At 43.3% G+C, this 20,159-nt stretch overlaps 2 protein-coding genes across 2 annotated transcripts; one reads left to right on the top strand and one right to left on the bottom strand.

Moving 5' to 3' along the window:
* Window positions 1–13,762: 13,762 nt before the first annotated feature.
* LOC124651069 (non-specific lipid-transfer protein C4-like) lies at window positions 13,763–14,153 on the top strand. Its single transcript, XM_047190247.1, has 2 exons — window positions 13,763–14,039; window positions 14,128–14,153. Exons 1-2 carry the CDS (start codon window positions 13,763–13,765, stop codon window positions 14,133–14,135), a joined length of 285 nt encoding a protein of 94 aa, XP_047046203.1. The 3' UTR covers window positions 14,136–14,153.
* A 612-nt stretch (window positions 14,154–14,765) lies between these two features.
* LOC124650931 (plant UBX domain-containing protein 8) lies at window positions 14,766–19,786 on the bottom strand. The gene is made up of 11 exons (XM_047190186.1): window positions 19,697–19,786; window positions 18,644–18,705; window positions 18,051–18,561; window positions 17,888–17,968; window positions 17,702–17,808; window positions 17,177–17,393; window positions 16,894–17,082; window positions 16,656–16,820; window positions 15,942–16,085; window positions 15,759–15,815; window positions 14,766–15,216 (listed from the first exon to the last, which is right to left on the bottom strand). The coding sequence occupies exons 1-11, from the start codon at window positions 19,778–19,780 to the stop codon at window positions 15,103–15,105; spliced, it is 1,731 nt and encodes a 576-aa protein (XP_047046142.1). The 5' UTR covers window positions 19,781–19,786; the 3' UTR covers window positions 14,766–15,102.
* Between the last annotated feature and the right edge of the window lie 373 nt (window positions 19,787–20,159).

Genomic DNA, 20,159 nt, shown 5'->3' with positions numbered 1-20,159 from the left:
AAAAGAAGAGGTTCTTGTGGGGGTTAAGTCCCCAGTTCAAGGTACAACTCAGAATGATGAGAGCGATAGAGTTCCAGGAGTTGGTGGATGCAGCCATCACTCTGGAAGATGACTTCAAGCAACTACAGGAGGAGAAGAGAAAGAAGGCCAAGTTTGAGCCTAAGAGATATGTCAGCAACAAGCCTAATACTGGCTTGAGTTTCAAACCAAGGTACAACAACAACAACAACAACAACAGGAGGAGGAATCAAGGATTCCCAGCGGCAAGCCAGATTGTTTGCCGTAGTTGTGGGTTCACAGGGCATTTCTCAAAAGATTGCAAGAAGCCCAAGATAATATGCTTTGGGTGTCGTCAGGAGGGGCACATGCTGAAGGACTGCCCCAAGAGAAATACTGGAGGAGGTCAGTCAGGAGGAGGAGGAAGCCGAGGAGGAAACACCGGAGGGATTGGAAGAACAAGAAACCCTTCGGCAAGTTAAACTGCACCAGCTTGGAGGAGGTGGTGAACTCCGATCAGGCAGTGATAGGTACGCTTCAGATACTTACTCATCCCGGCAAAGTACTTTTTGATACCGGTGCAACTACATCATTCATTTCTCAACAATTCATCATCAAACATGGGATTAGTTGCACTAAGTTAGATACACCTATAACCATACTTTCTGCGGGGGAAACGATAGTAGTAACCCATACCAAACAAGGACAAGTCATTATGATCAATAAATGCGCGTTTGACGCAGACCTATTCATTTTACCGATGAAGGACATTGATGTCATTCTTGGTATGAACTGGTTAGAGGTTAATGGAGCATTGATAGACTGTGTAAACAAGACTGTGTCTTTGAAAAGCCCTGATGGAAGTAGAATGATCTACCAAGGAGATAAGCATACATGATTGAAGTAGAGCTACAGTTGAATAGCATGAAGGAAGTGAAGTTGGAGGATATACCTGTAGTAAATGAATTCCAGGATGTTTTTCCTAAGGAATTACCCGGAATGCCACCGAGATAGGGAGATAGAATTTACTATCGACCTAATTCCAGGAATAGCTCCGATTGCTAAAGCACCATACAAGATGGGGCCTAAGGAGTTGAAAGAACTTAAGGAGCAATTGGATGACTTGGAACAAAAAGGATTCATACATGAGAGTATCTCACCATGGGGATCACCTGTTATCTTCGTGGATAAAAGACATGGAGGCAGAAGGATGTGCGGAGACTACAGGAATCTGAATAATGTTACTATCAAGAACAAGTACCCACTTCCTAGAATACAAGATCTATTTGATCAAGTAAGAGGCGCGGGAGTCTTTTCCAAAATTGATCTAAGATCCGGTTATCATCAGATAAAGATCAAGAAGGAAGACGTTCCGAAAACAGCCTTTGTCTCGAGGTACGAACATCATGAATATCTAGTAGTACCTTTTGGATTAACCAATGCCCCAACAATCTTCATGAATCTTATGAATAAGATCTTCATGCCATGTCTAGACAAGTTTGTCATCGTATTCATCGATGATATCTTGATATACTCCAAAGATAAAGCTGAACATGCTGAACATCTGAGGATAGTGTTGCAAACACTAAGAGAACATCAACTCTATGCCAAATTCAGCAAGTGTGAATTTTGGCTAGATCAGGTAGAATTTCTGGGTCATGTTATTAGCAAGGATGGAATAGCAGTTAACCCAAGCAAAGTAGCAGCAGTTTTAGAATGGGAAGCACCAAAGACTGTCAAAGAAATTCGAGGATTCCTCGGAATGGCAGGATACTATCAAAGGTTCATTGAAGGATTCTCCAAGATAGCAGGACCGATGACTAAGCTGTTAAGGAAGAACACACCATTTGTGTGGTCTGATGAGTGTGAAAAGAGTTTTCAAACTCTGAAATAGAAACTCACCACAGCACCGGTGTTAGCAGTCCCGGAAGTTGGCAAGGATTACACCGTGTATTGTGACGCATCCAAACATGGATTGGGTTGCGTACTCATGCAGGATCGGAAAGTAATATTTTATGGATCGAGGCAACTCAGACCTCATGAAGTGAATTATCCAACACATGATCTAGAATTAGCAGCAGTAGTATTTGCACTTAAAACTTGGAGATATTTTCTCTATGGAGCCAAGTGTGAGCTCTATACGGATCATAAAAGTCTCAAGTAATTCTTCACTCAGAAGGAACTCAATATGAGGCAGAAAAGATGGCTTGAACTAATCAAGGATTATGATTTGACCATCAATTATACTCCAGGAAAGGCTAATGTTGTAGCAGATGCCTTGAGTAGGAAGAGCACTGGAGGAGTGGAACAAGAGTTATCACCAGAGTTGAGGAAGGAAATAAGCCAAGCCCAAATACAACTTTGGGAGAAAGAAGCTCATGAAGGACTTTCGGCTTTACAAGTAGCCAATGAGCTAAGTGTTAACTTAAAGAACGAGATAATCATGGGTCAATTGGACGATCCATTCATCGTAGAGGAAATGAGAAGGATAGATGAGGGTAGACCATCAGAATTCCACCGAGGTGAATCAGGATCATTATGGTTCCAGAAGAGGATTTGCGTTCCGGATATTGATGAGATCAAGGAAGTTATACTTCGGGAAGCACATCAAACACCGTACTCTATACATCCGGGAAGTACAAAGATGTACATGGATCTCAAGGAACTATTCTGGTGGAATAACATGAAGAGAGAGATAGCACAGTACGTGGCGGAATGCCATACCCGCCAAAGAGTGAAAGCTGAACATCCGAGTCCGGCGAGAAAGTTACAACCTTTACCAATCCCAGAATGGAAATGGGAGGAAATAGGAATGGATTTCATCACCGGACTACCCATGACTAATAAAAAGAAGGACATGATATGGGTAATCGTGGACCGGTTGACGAAAAGCGCACACTTCTTAGCAGTAAATCAGCAGGATAAAGGAGAGAAACTCATCGATCTTTACATCAAAGAGATCGTGAGTAAACATGGAGTGTCTAAGAAGATCATGTCAGATCGAGGATCCGTGTTCACATCAGCATTTTGGAAACAACTACACGAAGCTTTAGGATCCAAGTTGGACTATAGTACCGCCTATCATCCTCAGATAGGTGGACAACCAGAAAGAACAAACCAGATATTGGAAGATATGCTTAGGGCTTGTGCCCTAGACTTCGGAGGATCATGGGAGGAGCACTTACCATTAGCGGAGTTTTCATACAATAACAGCTATCAAAGCAGCATCAAGATGGCACCTTTCGAAGCTCTGTATGGAAGGAAGTGTAGATCACCAATTTGTTGGTATGAAGCAGGATCAAGCAAGGAATTCAACCCTGATTATGTCAAGGAAAAGCAACAGATCATTGACATCATCAGAGATAGACTGAAAATAGCACAAAGCCGACAGAAGAGCTATGCTGACCAAAAGAGAAGGACATGGGAGCCACAAGTTGGAGACATGGTGTACCTTAAGGTAAGCCCGATGAAAGGTCTTCAGAGATTCGGAGAAAAGGGGAAGCTTAGCCCTAGATACATCGGACCTTTCAAAATACTAAGTCAGAACCGAGGGTTAGCATTTGAATTGGATCTGCCGGGAAGGTTAGCTCAAGTACACAATGTATCCCATGTGTCTCAACTAAGGAAATGTTTGAAGACCCCAGACGAGCCAGTATCACATGATGAGCTAGAGTTACAACCAGACTTGACCTATATCGAGAAGCCAACCAAGATTCTCGAGGAAAATTGGAAACAACTCAGGAACAGAGCCATTAAGTACTGCAAGATTCAATGGAAGCATCACCCCGAGAGAGAAGCCACCTGGGAGAAGGAAGAAGACCTGAGAAAGTCTTACCCAGAACTGTTCAGGTATTACAACCACCACTTCGGGACGAAGTTTTCTTTAAGGGGGAAAGGCTGTAATGTCCCTGGTTTAGAGACAATCGAGGGGTAGATTTTAGAAAGGGGTATGCATTGCATCGTAAATTCTGGGGAAATTTCGCGCTTTTAAAGAAAACTGCATCGAAGGGGGACAATTTTCTCTCTCGACACCTTACAGAGTTAGGGTTTCGAGGGTGCGACAAACTTGCACCTCAATTAGTTCAATTAGGGTTTTTTGAGAAGAGAGGGGAGTAGTGCATCACAAATATTAAGTTGCATGATTGAATTCAAACAACTAGGGTTTGAATTTCAAATTTAAACATCATATGATTATTCCATAATTCAAATTGAGATAATTCATTAAACAAATATCAATAATCAAGTATATAAATAATACAACATATAATTAAAGCTCATTAGAGAAACTTTGAGCTTTATTGATCAACACACATAATACATTGTCATTTACAATATTCTTGTGAATTATGAATTTACAACACATTACAAGAATTGAAGAAATAGAAAAAGAAAAAGGAAAATTACAAGTTAATGAAATGTCCTAAACTACACAAGATTATCTTCATGAAAAGCTTGTGCATGATGATCTTGATCTTCATCTTGATCATCTCATTGATCCCTGCACACACATGAAACAATAACTGGATTATGCCAAGTGGCATTGCCACTTGGTAGGTTAGCAAATAAAATGGAGTGAGAGGATATTATCAAGACCAGCCGAGCTGATCCACTCAGCTGCACAAGTCCCACACACACACACACAAGCTGCTCACACAGCTTGAGTGCATGCTCAACAGCAAGCCATGGAGTGTGCATGCACAACATCACACACACACACAGCCAGGGGAGTCACCAAACGATGCCAGGCTCTGTTGTCGACCAGACAGGCAAAGAGTTGGGCATATATAAACTTTTCACAGCCCAAACCCTAGCCATTTGATCGGCAGCAACTCAAGTGGTAAGAACACTAAGAACAGCAAGAACAGGTGAACAGCTAGAGTTGCTCAGCCTATTCCAGTAACAAGCTGAATCAAATCAAGCATCACCAGCAAGCCAGGAGGAGCAGGGCAAGCATAAGCTCAACACTGAAGAAATCCTCTACACCAACACTTTAATCTAGGAGCTGGAGTGAGGTATACACACCATCATGAACAAACCAGATGGTTTTGTTCATAAATTGCACATGCATGATCACACAAGTACACAAAGGGTGGAGTAACCTTGTTTTGATCATCATTCGGTCATAGACCAAGTGTAACCTGGTAGAAATGGCAAAGAACAGGGATCAATCAAAGCCTATGTCCATGGTTATACCAACCAGACTAGTGGTAGCATCTTCCAGATGGAAATAGGAAGGAAAACCATCCCAGAGACTTACCCAAATATACCCAGACTACACTAGCCCATTTAAAACCATCAGAAATGCAGAGAAATATGTCTACTGCAATTATTTTCAACATCAAAAGCATCTGGCAACCAAATATGGTTAAACCAGAGAGCAACTGTCCATACACATCAAGCCAACAAGGGTGGGAGCTTCCTGAACAACAAAGAATTGCTGTTGAGGCCACCTCAACCACTAAAACAGCCAAACCACCAAGCCAGCACTTATATCATTACCTAGATGGGTTCAAAGAAGAGCTAGGGTCCCCAACAAATGGTTGGCATCCCTCTAGCTCAAGTAAATTAAGTATAAGAGTCATCACTGCAAGCAGTTCATCTCATTAATCCAGTAAACAAGGACAAGCTATACAGATAAATGAAATTCATAAATCTTAAGTAACTGGAACACTTGCACATGATCCAATGGATCATTGCAAGCATCAACTGATGCTTGAGCAAGCAACAGCACACACCAGCATAAGCCTGTGTGACACACACACATCACAGGGTGAGCATCAGTGAGGCACAGAACAGCAGAGCAGCTTTTACAAGTAATTGATGATCACAAGATCATCAGCAGCTTGCTAGAGTATGTTAGAACCATTCCAAGTATTAATACATGGACCAGATAATTAAATAGCCACAGTTAAGCAACAATTGTATCACAGATAATCATATAAACCATTTTATGATTGTATCCAGAAGCACATCATCAAGGAATTGATGCACATGGACAACAATTAAGCAAAGCAGAGCCTACCATGAGCCAGAACTCTTTAATCATCACACAAACAGCACTGACACTTGCAAATTTGCAAGGAATACACACAGTAAACAAGCCAGGGCCACATAAATGAATACACTTGAGTATTTAGCAAGTCTAATAACAAGAACAGAGGCACAGAGATAGAATTAAGCAAGAATTGCAAGCATAGGCAAGCACTGAGCCTAGGGAATCTTGCACAGAAGCAAGGCAGGGCTGCACACAGCAATAACACACGCACTGGCATGGTCATGGTAGCAATGGCCAAGGCCAGTGGAGCACAGCAGCAGCACAGCAGCATACGCAGGCTAGCAAGGCACAACAGTAGAGCATCGGCACGGCGAGCATCTCTACATGGAGATGCAAGCCAGTGACTGAGCAAGACGCAGAAGAGGAGGAGGAGAGAAGAGAACAGAACAGAGAGGGAGAAGAGGAGGCGATGGTACTTACCAGTGAGGCGGAGCGAAAAGCACGGCCATGGCGGCCACGGCGGCACACGCCGGGGCGCGGCGGCTCCAGGTCAGGCCAAGCCACGGCGGCGCCACAACACCATCTCCACCACGGCTAAGCATGGCGGCGCCACGGCATCTGGAGCATCGGCGGCGATGAGATCGCCACGGCACTCCATGGCAGGCGACCAGAGACGAAGGGGGCGAGACGAGCAGGCGACGTTTCACAAATCGCCGCGGTGGATCTGAAGCACCGTTGAACGGCGGTTCAGATGCACCATACCTCGCCGGCGGCGACGGCCGGAGATGGCCGGAACAATTCGGAGAAGACGACGACGACGCGGGTGTCGCGAGAGCGAGAGCGAGGGTTAGGGTTGCAAACGAGTGAAGGAGAAGGGGTCGGTGCGACCGACCGAGCCCAAGTGTGGCTCGGGTTAGGGTTAACCCGCTGGGCCACCCTGACAGGTGGGCCCAGGGGCAAATTTGGTATTTCACAAATTCTATAAATACTGAAACTTTAGAAATTCATAGTAGATGTTTTATAGCTCTAAAAAAATAATTAAAAATATGAAAATCACTCAGTATAAAATGCTCTACCATAATAAAATATAAAACAGAATTTTTGAAGTTAAACATGAATAAGTTCAAATTTGATGATTTAAATAATCATTTAAATCACACCTTATATTTTCAATAATGAAAATAAGTCCATAAATTCTTTTGGACTTTAAAAACACCTTGACAACATTTCAAGGTTGTATTTTACCCTAAACAGAGTATCCCTAAGTGATTCTTAGTATTAACCTCTCACATGAAATAATAAAGACATCGGGAGGGGGGAACAAACCCTAAAACTGGAATCATGCATAAATGCTTCTTTAACCATTGTTGCCCTTATCGGACAATGATGCTATTTTTCAGCAACAGAGGACAAGGGTCAGTCCACACCATCCAACTGCAACACTTTGCAGTGTTCAGGCAAGTTCATCACTTGCTCATGTCATTCGAGTATTTTTATCAAATTACTTGCAAAGTACTATGTTTATCACTATTGCATAAAAAGCAAAACCACTATTTTCATAACTATGAATATGACTAAGTGGTTGGCAATGGAACCATGGATTGTGTTGACATGGTGGAGGTTCCATTGCAATGGGTTTATATCCATCTAGGATTAAACAACAAATGTCGTCCAGTGATTCTTGTGCCGTAATAACCGTGTTAACCATAAGATCCGGAGTGGGACGGAGTAGTCAAAAGTGTTTCCACCTCTCGTTCATCAACGGATGCGCTTACCGTAGCAGTTATATCTTGCGAGAACAACCGGAGGGTGGGGATCCCATTCTAATTCCCCACGGTAATGCGGTCTATGAGGGGTTGCAACGACCGGCGATGGACCATGGTTGCGACCTGGTAATAGTCGAGGTCGGAAGGTATCCTTTGGATACGCTGACCGGCGAGGACCCAAGGTCGGAATTGCAACAAAGGGTGGGTGTTCGAGGTAGCGGAGGAACATGATTGGCTAGACCTTATACCGGGCCTCACACCGAAGGAAGTGTGAACGGGAAAGCTGCCCGGTTGGCACCAAGGTTAAGATCTCTTATGGGTAAAGCAACACACCTCTGCAGAGTGTAATGAATCGTGACCTGTCACTCCCTGTTCCGGGATTTGGAACTGCGAACGCTGCCGGAAAGGAACTCCATGAAGTTCTAGTAAACCGGTGAAGGCTGACGGACATAGTTCTTTGAAATAAAATCAACCTCTTGAAGAAATGTTTATGAAAACCTGCATTGATACTAGACTTTCTGGTCTAATATCGTAGCTAGTGCATTAAACACCTCTTTTCTATAATGAACTTGTTGAGTACGCTCGTACTCATACCACTCTTAAATCCCCTACTTAGATTGTCTGAACCATCTGGAGGAGGACAACGACAACCTCGAAGGAGCCGACATCATCGGCTATGAAGAACCAGACCTCTCTGGAGGTGTCGAAGGAGTAGACTACCTCATAGTCTACGGAACCGGGGAGGGTTCCGGAGGAGAGCACGTGTAGACCTACCAAGTAGTATTAGTATCCGAGCAGTACGAACTCTTAGTACTTTACTGCTCGAGGAAATAAATGTATAACTTAGTAAGACTACTATATTGTAAGTTGAGTTGGGTTCGCCTCGAACCCAGGAGTATCCCTCTTAGGCCCCAAGAGGAGCTCCGAGATGATATGTACATTATGTTTGTAATAATAAATGAATGAGTTATGGACCTGCTATGTTCTGTTGTACTACTCTGAGGGATGTAATATTTGCGGATTGGTACTTCGTGAATGTTATATCGACGACTGGCATACTACAACATGCAGTGGTATGCAGGATCACCACAATCCACCACTACAATGAAATATATTTTGAATTCCCATCATCTTCCTCCATCAATCAAGATATCACAATACAGGAGGCATGCAAACATGGTGACATCAACATATATGATCGTATCCACCTCCCATTATCTCTATTGTTGCCTCTCAACAAGATGCAATAAATTTCGTGAAATTTTGCAATCCAATAGTGACGATGTGGAGAAGGACCCCCCCCCCCCCCAAATTTGGACATTAAATAGCCTTGAGTGGAATATAGGATTAAGTTGACCTTTGGAAGAATATATTACATGGCGGGGTGAGATATAAGATCTTTTGTCCAATGAGATCCTCATTCTTGAAATGTTGGTTCCTACGGAATCACTGTAACAAATTTATTTTACGGCCAGAATAATCAATGCTTAGGACCATATTCGCTTCTTCAAGGAATCATTCGCATGCCCTTGCCATGAATACGGGGAAACCTAGTCTTGAAGTGAGGGGGTGCAAGGATGGATTGGCACCTTGTAATCTCTCTCCTCTCCCACATTCACACGTACACATCTTTATACAAAAAGATAACGGTATACAAGTCATCCTGTTGTTTATTCTATCGAATATACATGCATATTAGAATAAATATACATATCTTACTCTTAATTAAAGTCTAGAAAGGAAAAAAAAGAGAAAAAAATAAAAAACATTAAACAAACGTACCTTGTCGGGCTGGCCCGCCGGGCAGCAGTGCATGGTCGTTGTTCCCGTACGCACACTGCAGGCGTCAGTTAAGTAGGAATCGCTATCATGAGCCCACCATAAGGTCTTGCCTCTGGCAAAACCTATACACCGACCAGGTCGGTGGCTACCGGCCACCGCACACCCCCTGGTCGGGTATGGGCCAGGCCCATTTGGGTCTGTTTAGCCTGTGCAGTTCGTTTTTGCTTTTTGCTTTTTTTTTCTTTTCTGGTTTCTTTTTTCTGTTTTCATTTCTTTTTTCTGTTTTCAGTTTTGTTTATATTTTTTCAGATTCGAAAATTTTAATTTTTAAAAATTGTTCAAATTGAGAAAATGTTTAAATTCAAAAATGTTCAAATTTGAAAATCATTCAAATCTGAAAACCGTTCATTTGAAAACCGTTCAAATATGAAATTTGTTCAAATTCAAAAATTGTTTAAAATTTTAAAATGTTCAAATTTAAAATTTATTCAAATTTAAAATATGTTTATATTCGGAAATGTTCAAATTTAAAAAAATCAAAAATCTGAAAAATGTTCAGTCCCAAAAAAAAGTTTAAGTTTGAAAAATGTTCAAATTTTGAAAAATGATCGGACATTTCTCACAGCAATCAAAAAATCTGAGCGAAAAAGCGGAAACCGGAAAAAAAACGAAACATCGGTATATGGGCCTGGCCCAGAAGCCAATTGGGGTGTGCGGTGTCCCGATTGCCACCTACCTGCTCGGTAGTGAGCAGCCCCGCGATCCCTATTCTCCGCTTATTGCGGGAGCAATCTAGCGCTCCGCACACCCCCGGTCGTATGGGCCTCGCCCAATAACTTTTCGTGCTAGCTTCCGGAGAACGTTTCATCCTCGTGCAGCCAGATCTGGCCGACGCGATTTCTTTTCTCCTTCTCGTCTCGTTGGGTTCTTCTCTTCTGGAGGCGGGCGCTGGGTTTATTCGCTTCTGAATTCTGATGGCAGGTGTTCGATTCATTTGCTCGTCGGCGATGGCCGGCGATGGCAGCCAAGGTTCATGTACCCTTTCCCGTATCCCTTTTTTCTTGTTGTTCCTTTTTCCCGTCTTAGTTCTAGGGTCTCTCTAGGTAGGTTCGTGCCTTCTAATAGTTATCTAACATAAAAGGCGGTAGTGTATTTGTGGATAACTAGATTCTTCTCTTTCAGCTTATGATTAACTAGATTCGTGTGATGAGTTCCTGGTACAAATCATATAGATTGTCTACCTGTAATTTCTACACACCGCACATGATCTCATCTGAAATTAGGGTGGTGTTTCGGGTGGGTGGATGGGGGATTTTTCATCTTATGTGTGATTCTGTTTAGGCTCGTAGTTTTCATAATTTTGTCCACCTTCTTCACAAATTATGTTTCCTAGTATCTGTTTTTTTGGAATTAGTGCAGGTGCTTTAGGTGGGGTTTTGGTGCAAATATGTCCAGATGTATGACCATGTGAAGTCCTAGTTCTTTATTTTATTTTATAGCTGACCTCTTTTGTTGTTAGATATATATTTTTCAATTTTTCATAATTGTGCGAGGTTGAGAACCAGTTCAAGGTCAAATCTCATTGAAGGTGAAATGCAGTTCATGGTCATAACTGTTCTTGTTGGAAATCTGCTCAAGTAAAATAAATGTTCACGAAGGGAAATTGTTCATGTTTCATAAATGTTCAAGATGAAAATCTGTTCATGCACCCCTAAAATGTTCAAGGAAAAATCCGTTCAGGGAGGGAAATCATTTATAAATTTTTAAGGACGAAAACCATTCAATATTCAAAAGTGTTCACGGAGGGAAAAAACCGTTCATAAATGTTTTAGGTGGAATACCATTCAAAATTAAAAAGAAATGTTTATGGAGGGAAACCATTTTTCAAATTTTCGTAAAAATTTTCTTGCTGGAAATCCTCTCAAGTAAAATAAATGTTCACGGAGGAAAATTGTTCATGTTTCATAAATGTTCAATATGGAAATCCGTTCAGGCACCCCTAAAATGTTCAAGGTCAAATCCGTTCAGGGAGGGAAAACGTTCATAAACTTTTAAGGTGGAAAACCGTTCAAAATTCAAAATGGTTCATGAAGGGAATCGTTCATAAATGTTTAAGGTGGAAAACCATTCAAAATTCTAAATGTTTATGGAGGAGAACCGTTTTTAATTTTTCATGAATGTTTTTGGTTGAAAACCAGTTCAAGGTGAAAATTCCGTTAAAGGTGATATTTGGTTTTAGGAGAAATTTCCTTCATAGTTTTTCTTGATGGAAATCCACTCAAGTAAAATAAATGTTCACATAGGGAAATTGTTCATTCATAAATGTTCAAGAGGGAAACCCATTCAGGCATCCCTAAATTGTTCAAGGTCAAATCCGTTCATGGAGGGAAACCGTACGTAAATGTTTAAGGTGAAAAACCATTCAAAATTCATAAATTTTCATGGAGAAAAACAATATTCAATTTTTCATAAATATGCAAGGTTGAAAGAAGTTCAACGTGAAATGCCGTTGAAGATGAAATTCAGTTTAAGTTGAAATTTAGTTCATAATTTTTATTGCTGGAAATTTCTCAAGGAAAATAAATGTTCGCGAAGGAAAATTCTTCATGTTTCATAAATGTTCCAGATGGAATTTTGTTCAGGCACCCCTAAAATGTTCAAGGTCAAATCATTTTAGGGAGGGAAACCGTTCATACATTTTTAAGGTGGAAAATCGTTCAAAATTCAAAATCGTTCATGAAGGGAAACCGTTCGTAAATGTTTAATGTGAAAAATCGTTCAAAATTCATGTAATTTTATGGAGGAAAACTGTTTTCAATTTTTCATATATGTGCGAGGTTGAAAACCAGTTCAAGACGTAATCTCGTTGAAGGTGAAATTCAGTTCAAGGTGAAATTTTGGTCATCTTTATTATTGCTGGATATACACTCAAGTAAAACAAATGTTCACGGAGGGAAATTGTTCATGTTTATAAATGTTCAAGATGGAAATCCGTTCAAGTACCCCTAAAATGTTCAAGGTCAAACCCGTTCAGAGAGGGAAATCGTTCATAAATTTTTAAGGTGGAAAACCGTTCAAAATTCATTAATGATTTTTCAAAGTGTTTGTTATAGCTTTTGTACTCTCTCTCTGAAGTTGTACTGTGAAGTTGCTGAACGTTTAACAGGTGCTTCATGACACTATCGCATGTTTATATTGTACTATATAGTGAATCCTGTATGCATTGTTTTATACTGCACTCAATATTTTTACTTTGCGCGTGCGAATACATATATCCAAATGAGAAAAAGTTAAAGCCATGCGAAAATGGTCCGCAGCACTTGTATTATGTGGGAAAAGTCACGCGGCAACAGCTACAGGCAAAATCGAGATACACTGTTTTCACGTCAAACAGACCGTGCATGTTTCTCCTGCTGGAGAACCATGTGGGCTCGGCCCATTAAAGCCGATCGTTGGAACGAAGATATGCGGAGCCAATCGTCGCTCCGCTTAAAGCGGTCAATTGGCGCTCCCGAGCAGCCCCCTTGCCTCTAAGCGCCACACCCCAGTATTCCGCGGGCCGACGGACCGAGGTGACACGCCCCACGTACGTCCCAGGATGGGCTCTGGGCCGCACGAAGCAGCCCTAACGAGACGAGCACGGCTGTCCGAGGAAATTGCTGGCTGCCGCGACGCGGCTGCATCCTTCAGTTCAGAAACTAATTGGCGCGGCTGCAGTCAACACTTGCCGTGCTGTGTGCCGTGTCAAAATGTTAACGCTGCTGTGTCAGGTGATTACAGATCGATCGCGGGCGGCTTCATGCCTGCAACCGCAGCATCTTCCTTCTGGGGGTGAATTGCTTGCAAGATAGGACGTGACTGACGCGCCGCCCCTCCCAGTCCCAGGCTCCAGCGCCGGCCGGAAAAGGGGCCATGAGAGCTCAAGGACGTGACGCGCCCACGCGTGCGACGCTCCGTTCGGTAGCTCACGCAGAACTTGCAGCCCTCGATCGACCGGCTGCCCCGCCGCTCGCGCCGCCGGCCAGCTCTAGCTAGGTGAGCCACGCAAAGCTCGCCGCGCGCGCATGGCGCCCCCTCCTCTCCAAACCGCACGCATAAATACCACCGCAGATGAGACCATACATTCCATCCACAGCGCATCGCCGAGCACACACACACAACACAACACAGCCAACAGGCAGAGCAAGATCGAAGCCGGTAGCGCTCGACCGACCAGCTGACGATGGCGCCGAGCACCGTCCTCCCACGCGCGCTCCTGGCGGCGTGCGTCGTCGCCGTGCTCCTGGCTTCCACGGCGCCGGCGGCGGAGGCGCAGGGGGAGTGCGTGCCGCAGCTGAACCGCCTGCTGGCGTGCCGCGCCTACCTGGTCCCCGGCGCGGCGGACCCCAGCCCCGAGTGCTGCAGCGCGCTCGGCTCCATCTCCCGCGACTGCGCCTGCAGTACCATGGGCATCATCAACAGCCTCCCCTCCCGCTGCAACATTGGGCAGGTCAACTGCGGTAAGACCGGCCATCTCCATCTCTATCTTGTTTCTGCTTCTAAGCTTAAATGCTTTGGGCTAATGTACGTACGTGCACATGAACGCAGCGGCTTGAGGAGCGTAGCAAGGATGCGAGCTCGAGAGGAGCTAAATAATGGAAGGCGGTGACTCCGAGCGCGGCGAGGCAGCCGTCGTTGCGCCCCTTCACCGTCGACTTCGTTTTCGTTTCTTCAGTCTCTTGATGTTCATCTCCATGCGTTAATAAAGTGAACCACCTTACGCGCGCACGCTTGCAGTACATCTCAAAATCGCATGGCTTTGTTCCTTGCCGTGCTGGAACTGCTATTTATTTTATTTACCACACATTGTCCACGCTTGGCTTCCGATGCTACTTTCTCTTTTTATTTGATTTTCCGATGATGCTTGAAAGAGCTAAAACCCAGAAAACAGACACAAGTAGTAGTAAATGGGATGTCGAGTTAGATGCTTATCGGAAGGCATTTTATTTTCAACTATTCAAGTGTCCGCCTTGAATCAACTTACTAACAATCAACTCGATGAAGCTGAAGAAACAAGTACTCCCTCCTATCCATAGTAGTAAGTGTCAGGGCTTCAGTTTATATTTAGACTAAAGCCCGACACTTACTATGGATCACAGGGACTAAAATTTATCATTGCTAAGGCCTGCAACTGCATCCAAAGATCAATACTAAACGCTGATAACAGCAACAGAGTAACAAGCCAGTAACGGTCAGGTCACGGGTACCAAGCAAGGCTAATATCCCACAAGGCAATCCAATAGCAATAGCATTGTCAAATACTACGTAGCATAAGACCTGATAAACTATGGTAGCACTGTATATACATCCTGACTGCGTGCCTAAAGCGGGTCCGGGACACTGAGTATGGCATAAGTACTGCCATAGTTTCGATAAAAACAAAAAAGGGATAGCTGAGACCTTTTTCAACGCCAAGGTTCATGGGAAACATTTGCTAAATTTTTCGTCAACATACGGCAGCAGACAGAACTAGAAACCCTGAACCCCCACAGCCAGACGCTGTCCATTGCTAAATCCTATCCGCTATCCTGAAATCTGCTCTAGAAACAGGGCCTCCTGCTTGCTGGTCAGGCCAACATCACTCAGCGACATCAGACACTCCTCGTCGGTGAATGCACGCCTGGGGTAAGACCTCACCTGCACATCACAAATTCAAGTTAATACTACATTCATTGGTATTATAATAATTATTAAAATTTCAAACATAAATTCGTAGAACATGAAGTTGAGCGAACTTCGGATGCACTTGTTCTTCCCTAGTGCTTAGGGACATCATTCAGAATTCACATACATCAAAGAACAGCAATAAATGGCCAGCGAAAACGTATTTCCAGAGAAACACCATGCACAAGCATGCAGGAAGATCCTACTGATCTAATAATAAGCATGCCCCGTGAAGCGGAGACGGTTGGCATCGCTGTTTCTATGAAATCAATCATCATACAGGTTCATTGGGAATGGATCAGTACGTGAATTTAAGCATTGTGCAGCGGCATATAAATACAGTAGCCTTCATATATCGACGAAAATAGCGAACTAAACTGTGAAACATGATAATCTTTCGCCTCTGTTGTATATAAGTCCAGTATACCAGGTTAGTGCTACGACATTGATCGTTCTTGGTAGAAATTCTCTTGTGAACATAAATTCACGAAATTGACGAAAAATGGTAGATTTACCAGTCTATAAGTTCCTGGCTTGAATGTCTTGCTGATGTCTATGAAATCAAAAAGAACCTGCAAAGATCCCACAAATTTGCAAGCAGGTATAAGTTTTTTTTTTTGAAATGTGCAAGCAGGTATAAGTTTATAATGTATGATATCATTATGGAACAGCCAAACTGGCAACTGAAAGCAGCTTACCTGAAGCTGGTCGGATCTCAAAAAGCGTCTTCCCTGGCGACTACCATCAGGCATGCGAACTACAACTGTGACTGCTCCTTCAGCATTTGGCAGTGGCTCCTTTGGTAATGATTCTCGCTTGGCTGCAAGCAGTGACTCCAGCTCCTATTTTCATAATACGACATGAATGCATGATCAATATATTACCATGCCAAATATAACACATTGATGGAAAATACATAGTAATCAAGCTTTTGACAGAATTTGCAGAAGAAATTACATGTTTCTTAATAGAGACAATCACAGCAAGAAATATCTCTTGTATTAGACTGCTTCTACTTAACCCTAAATTAGTTTGAAAAGAATGCCCTAGTAAGAACCAAGTAAAGAAACATACTAAATTTAACAACTCCAGGCATATCTTCCGCATTCGCATTAATATCCACACACTCATGTTAAAAGTTAACAATCATATCCATTGCCAGCTGCGCAATGATGTAATGAACCATCCTGAGACAAGCAACACGCTTCCAAACCAATAAACTATCCAAGTGTGATTCGTATGTAAGATATATCAGTGTATTATCTGACCAACTCCTACGTAGATGGTATTAGCATTGGGTTGTGTGCATTAGAGTAAGACTCATGAGATTAGTATATACAGAGGTATATGTATAGCAACTATGAGAATAGAGAGAAATCCCAGAAAGTTTTAGATAATGCCAACTGAAGTACCTCTTCCTCAAGTTGTTTTCTCAGCTTATCCTCGTTCTCTTGCTTTTGCTTTTCAATAGCAGCTTCTCTTGCAGCAGCTTCTTCCACTCTACGGAGCTCAGCATCCTCCACAGCCTTCAACTCTTTTTCTCTATCAGCTTGGAGGGCTGCAAGATACTCATCATCCTACAATGGAAAAACATTAGGTGTTCAGCGCAATAGTCTCTATAATCTCCAGCAGAGAAATGCTGTTCCATACCTGCTGCTCCCTTATCAACCTTTGTGCAGTTAATGTTGGTGATGGAGGATGTGCTACTCGGGGATAGCCAGCTGAGATTCCATGAGATGGGCGAGGAAATGGATATGCTGTGTGTTCAGGAATGCCACCAAACATTGCAGCCTCAAGCATAACAGCTTCATCATGCTCCTCGGAAGAAATGCCACCCCACTTTTAAGTGAAAAAAGAAGGACTGAGTTGTGGAGAAACTGTACTGTACTGAAATTGAAGCCTCCAAGAGGACCAAGAGGGATAATGGGATTACCTCCGCGAAACCTCCATTGTGCTGGTGAGGCTGAGGGCTTAAAGGAGGACTGTCAGGCCTTTGCACAGCTTCTGTTGTCTCTGCATTTCGAGATAGAACACGTCTAGAACGTTGTCTAACTAAAGGTTCTTCCTCAACATCTTCAATATCTTCTTGGAAGTTCTCTTCATCTAACAATTGCCTAGAAGTTCCGACATCCCTTGCAATTAGTCCTTGCCTTCAATAAAAAAAGAGGATACATTTGAGGAATCAGTTACCAATGGAGAGAAGAAGGTTAATTTGAGGCTATTACAATAGGACACACAATGATCATGCTTAATAACTGGTAAGGAATGAGTAAAAATAGCACAAAGATGCAAAGAGCATGGTAGACTGCAGCTGCAAGAATACATTGCCCTTTGAAACTGACGACGGATGGAACAATGGACACTGAGCAAGTGATAAGACATTCCAGGGAACCTAACAAATTATTGATCTAACGACTAACTAAATAAAGTAATATGGTGGGCAATATTTGATAGTCACCTTTCAACTGTTTCACTTGCTCCTTCCATGTCTTCCTTATCAGATAAATCAGAAGAACCATCGACCAAGATTCCCTGTTGGCGTAGAACTCTCTCTCGCTCTGCTGCCTGATTAACCACCAAAGAAAGGTGCATTTAGTATAAAGGTATATGCACGAAACAGGAGCTCCAAATCTTGGAGAACTACCTCCAACGACAGAGAAACTGCCTCTGCAAGATCGTTATCTCTGACTTGTGATGCATTTTCACGTCCAACATCATTTAAACCCTAAACACAACAAATTTTGTCAAAACAAAGTGTAAAGCCTAACTTCTCAAGAGAACTAGATACCAAATAAGCAGAAGCTTACATTTGTCGATCCTTCCGCATCCCTTTTTGATGCTTCAATTGCTGCACGGATCATCTCCTCTTCTATGTCATTGTTGTAGTCACTAACCAATGGAGGAGCACTTGGCGCAGAATAGTATGTGCCCGGAATATCTCTTGGGATAGTAGGAGCATAGGCAGACGGCAAGTCATCATCATCCTCATCAACTACAACAGTCCCATGAACCTCCGGACCATATGAAGACTCACGTCCAGTAACATCTTCAATAACAGGACCCTGACCAGAGCTCCCTGTTTCAGGATTAGTGTCTTTTACTTCAATAGGTATCTGCCGCACCTCCCTGGGATGTGTAACCTGAGGTCTCCCACCGAAGAAACCAGCAGCAGCTCTCTCAGCAAAACCTGGGTGCAGAATATCAAAAGGGTTGCCCATAGGCCTGCTGAATGGGGGATCAAATGGATCGTCCAGATCCATCATATGATCCATCACATCGTCATGACTGTCAGGTACAGGGTTCTGAATGATTCTGGTGCTGAAAATCATACAGCCCGATTATATTTTGTCAAAGGAAGCACCGTATCAGAAAGAAAGCAGATGGGTGAGCGGAAACTCACGTGGACCTATCTCCATCATTGAAGTATGCATTCACAGCTTCATTTAGGTCACCGCTATGCTCCTGGACACATTTCATTACCACCAATATATCAGCCCAGAAAGCATAGTAGTATACAACAATCAGTATGTCTAGTAGATGAGCCTCAGGTGCCATGACAAAAAAGAGCTGTAATCCAGATTGTTCAAGGATAATACACCCAAATAACATGAGCATACTATAACCTCTGAATTATTTTCAAGTTGGAATTAGAAGGAGTCGCCTTGCCTACAAGGTGGAACAAGGCACGTCTAGTGATACTGAGTACTTTAGTAGTGAGTAGTATAGTGATACTGAGTAGCCTAGCATAGGGTTAAACTGAAATCCAGTGTAAAATGCGTGCTTGTTTGAATTCCAAACTACTGTATGTATTTTATAAGAGCAGTACAAGATGAAGAAATATGAGAAACAGTGAAATGCAAATGAATTCAATCATTCATGGTGTATTAACTCATTAAATACTCCGTCAACACAAATCTCCAGCAGAACCAGATCTGCACTCAGTGCACAACAGCAGTCTGACGATAAATCCAGACGCCAAAAACTTTAGTAATAAAAAGACATTTCCTCCTGCCCTTAGTCCAAACGACCAAATACAATGCACTTCTCCCTACAAAAGTTCCATTCGTTTTAGAACAGCAACATGGCGCAATCATCTGAACGGATTCAACAGAATTCAGTCCTTCCCGCTACACGGAGTACAGGCTAGAGAACCGCAGGCATTACACTCGAGAAACCCCAATTGGACGATTATTCTCTCTTCTAAGCACCCCACAGCACGAGCCCGCATACTGATCAAACCCTGACGCTGAATCAAACCACCCACTCGCCATCTCGTCGCATCGCCATCTGACCCCTACCCTGCAGCAGGGAGAGAGCGAACCCTAGCTCGACCCGAAGGGGGCCGATTACACATGCGCGGAGCCCCCGGCGCGATTTCGATGGGGAAAGGGAAAGAGCAGGAGATAGTACTACTGATGGGGTTGTGAGGGTGGGAGGAGGTCTCGGGTTTCACCTCGAGCTTGCGCGCGGCGGCGGCCTCGTCGGCGCCGGTGATGCTGATGAAGGTGTCGATCGCCTCCTGCGAGGGCCGCGCCATGGCGGGGCGCCGTCCTCGGGATCCGCGCGCGGCGACGCGACGGCGAGGGGGATTGGGGTGGAGCGGAGGAGCGGAGGAGGAGATGGAGGAAAAAAAGAGAGGAGTTCGTGAAGCAGCGGATTAATTCGAGAAGTGTTGATGATGCGGCGTGTTCCGGTTTTCTGGGTTTTGGGCATGTCGTTCGCTTTCTTGGTTGTTGGGATTTAGTGGGCTGGAGGATGCCGGGCCCATTAGGGCTATCATATTTACATTTTTGCCCTCCATGGAGTTTGATGCCTACAGATTAAATAGGCCATGGAACTATTTGCAAAAGAAGATAAAGTTCGAACTTAAAATCGTGCACATTTCCATAACATCACCATCCTGACATGTCGAATTT

The sequence above is a fragment of the Lolium rigidum genome, chromosome 1 (assembly GCF_022539505.1).
Source record: "Lolium rigidum isolate FL_2022 chromosome 1, APGP_CSIRO_Lrig_0.1, whole genome shotgun sequence".
In the NCBI taxonomy this organism is placed as follows: Eukaryota; Viridiplantae; Streptophyta; class Magnoliopsida; order Poales; family Poaceae; genus Lolium; species Lolium rigidum.
This window is presented reverse-complemented; position numbering and strand designations above follow the sequence as displayed.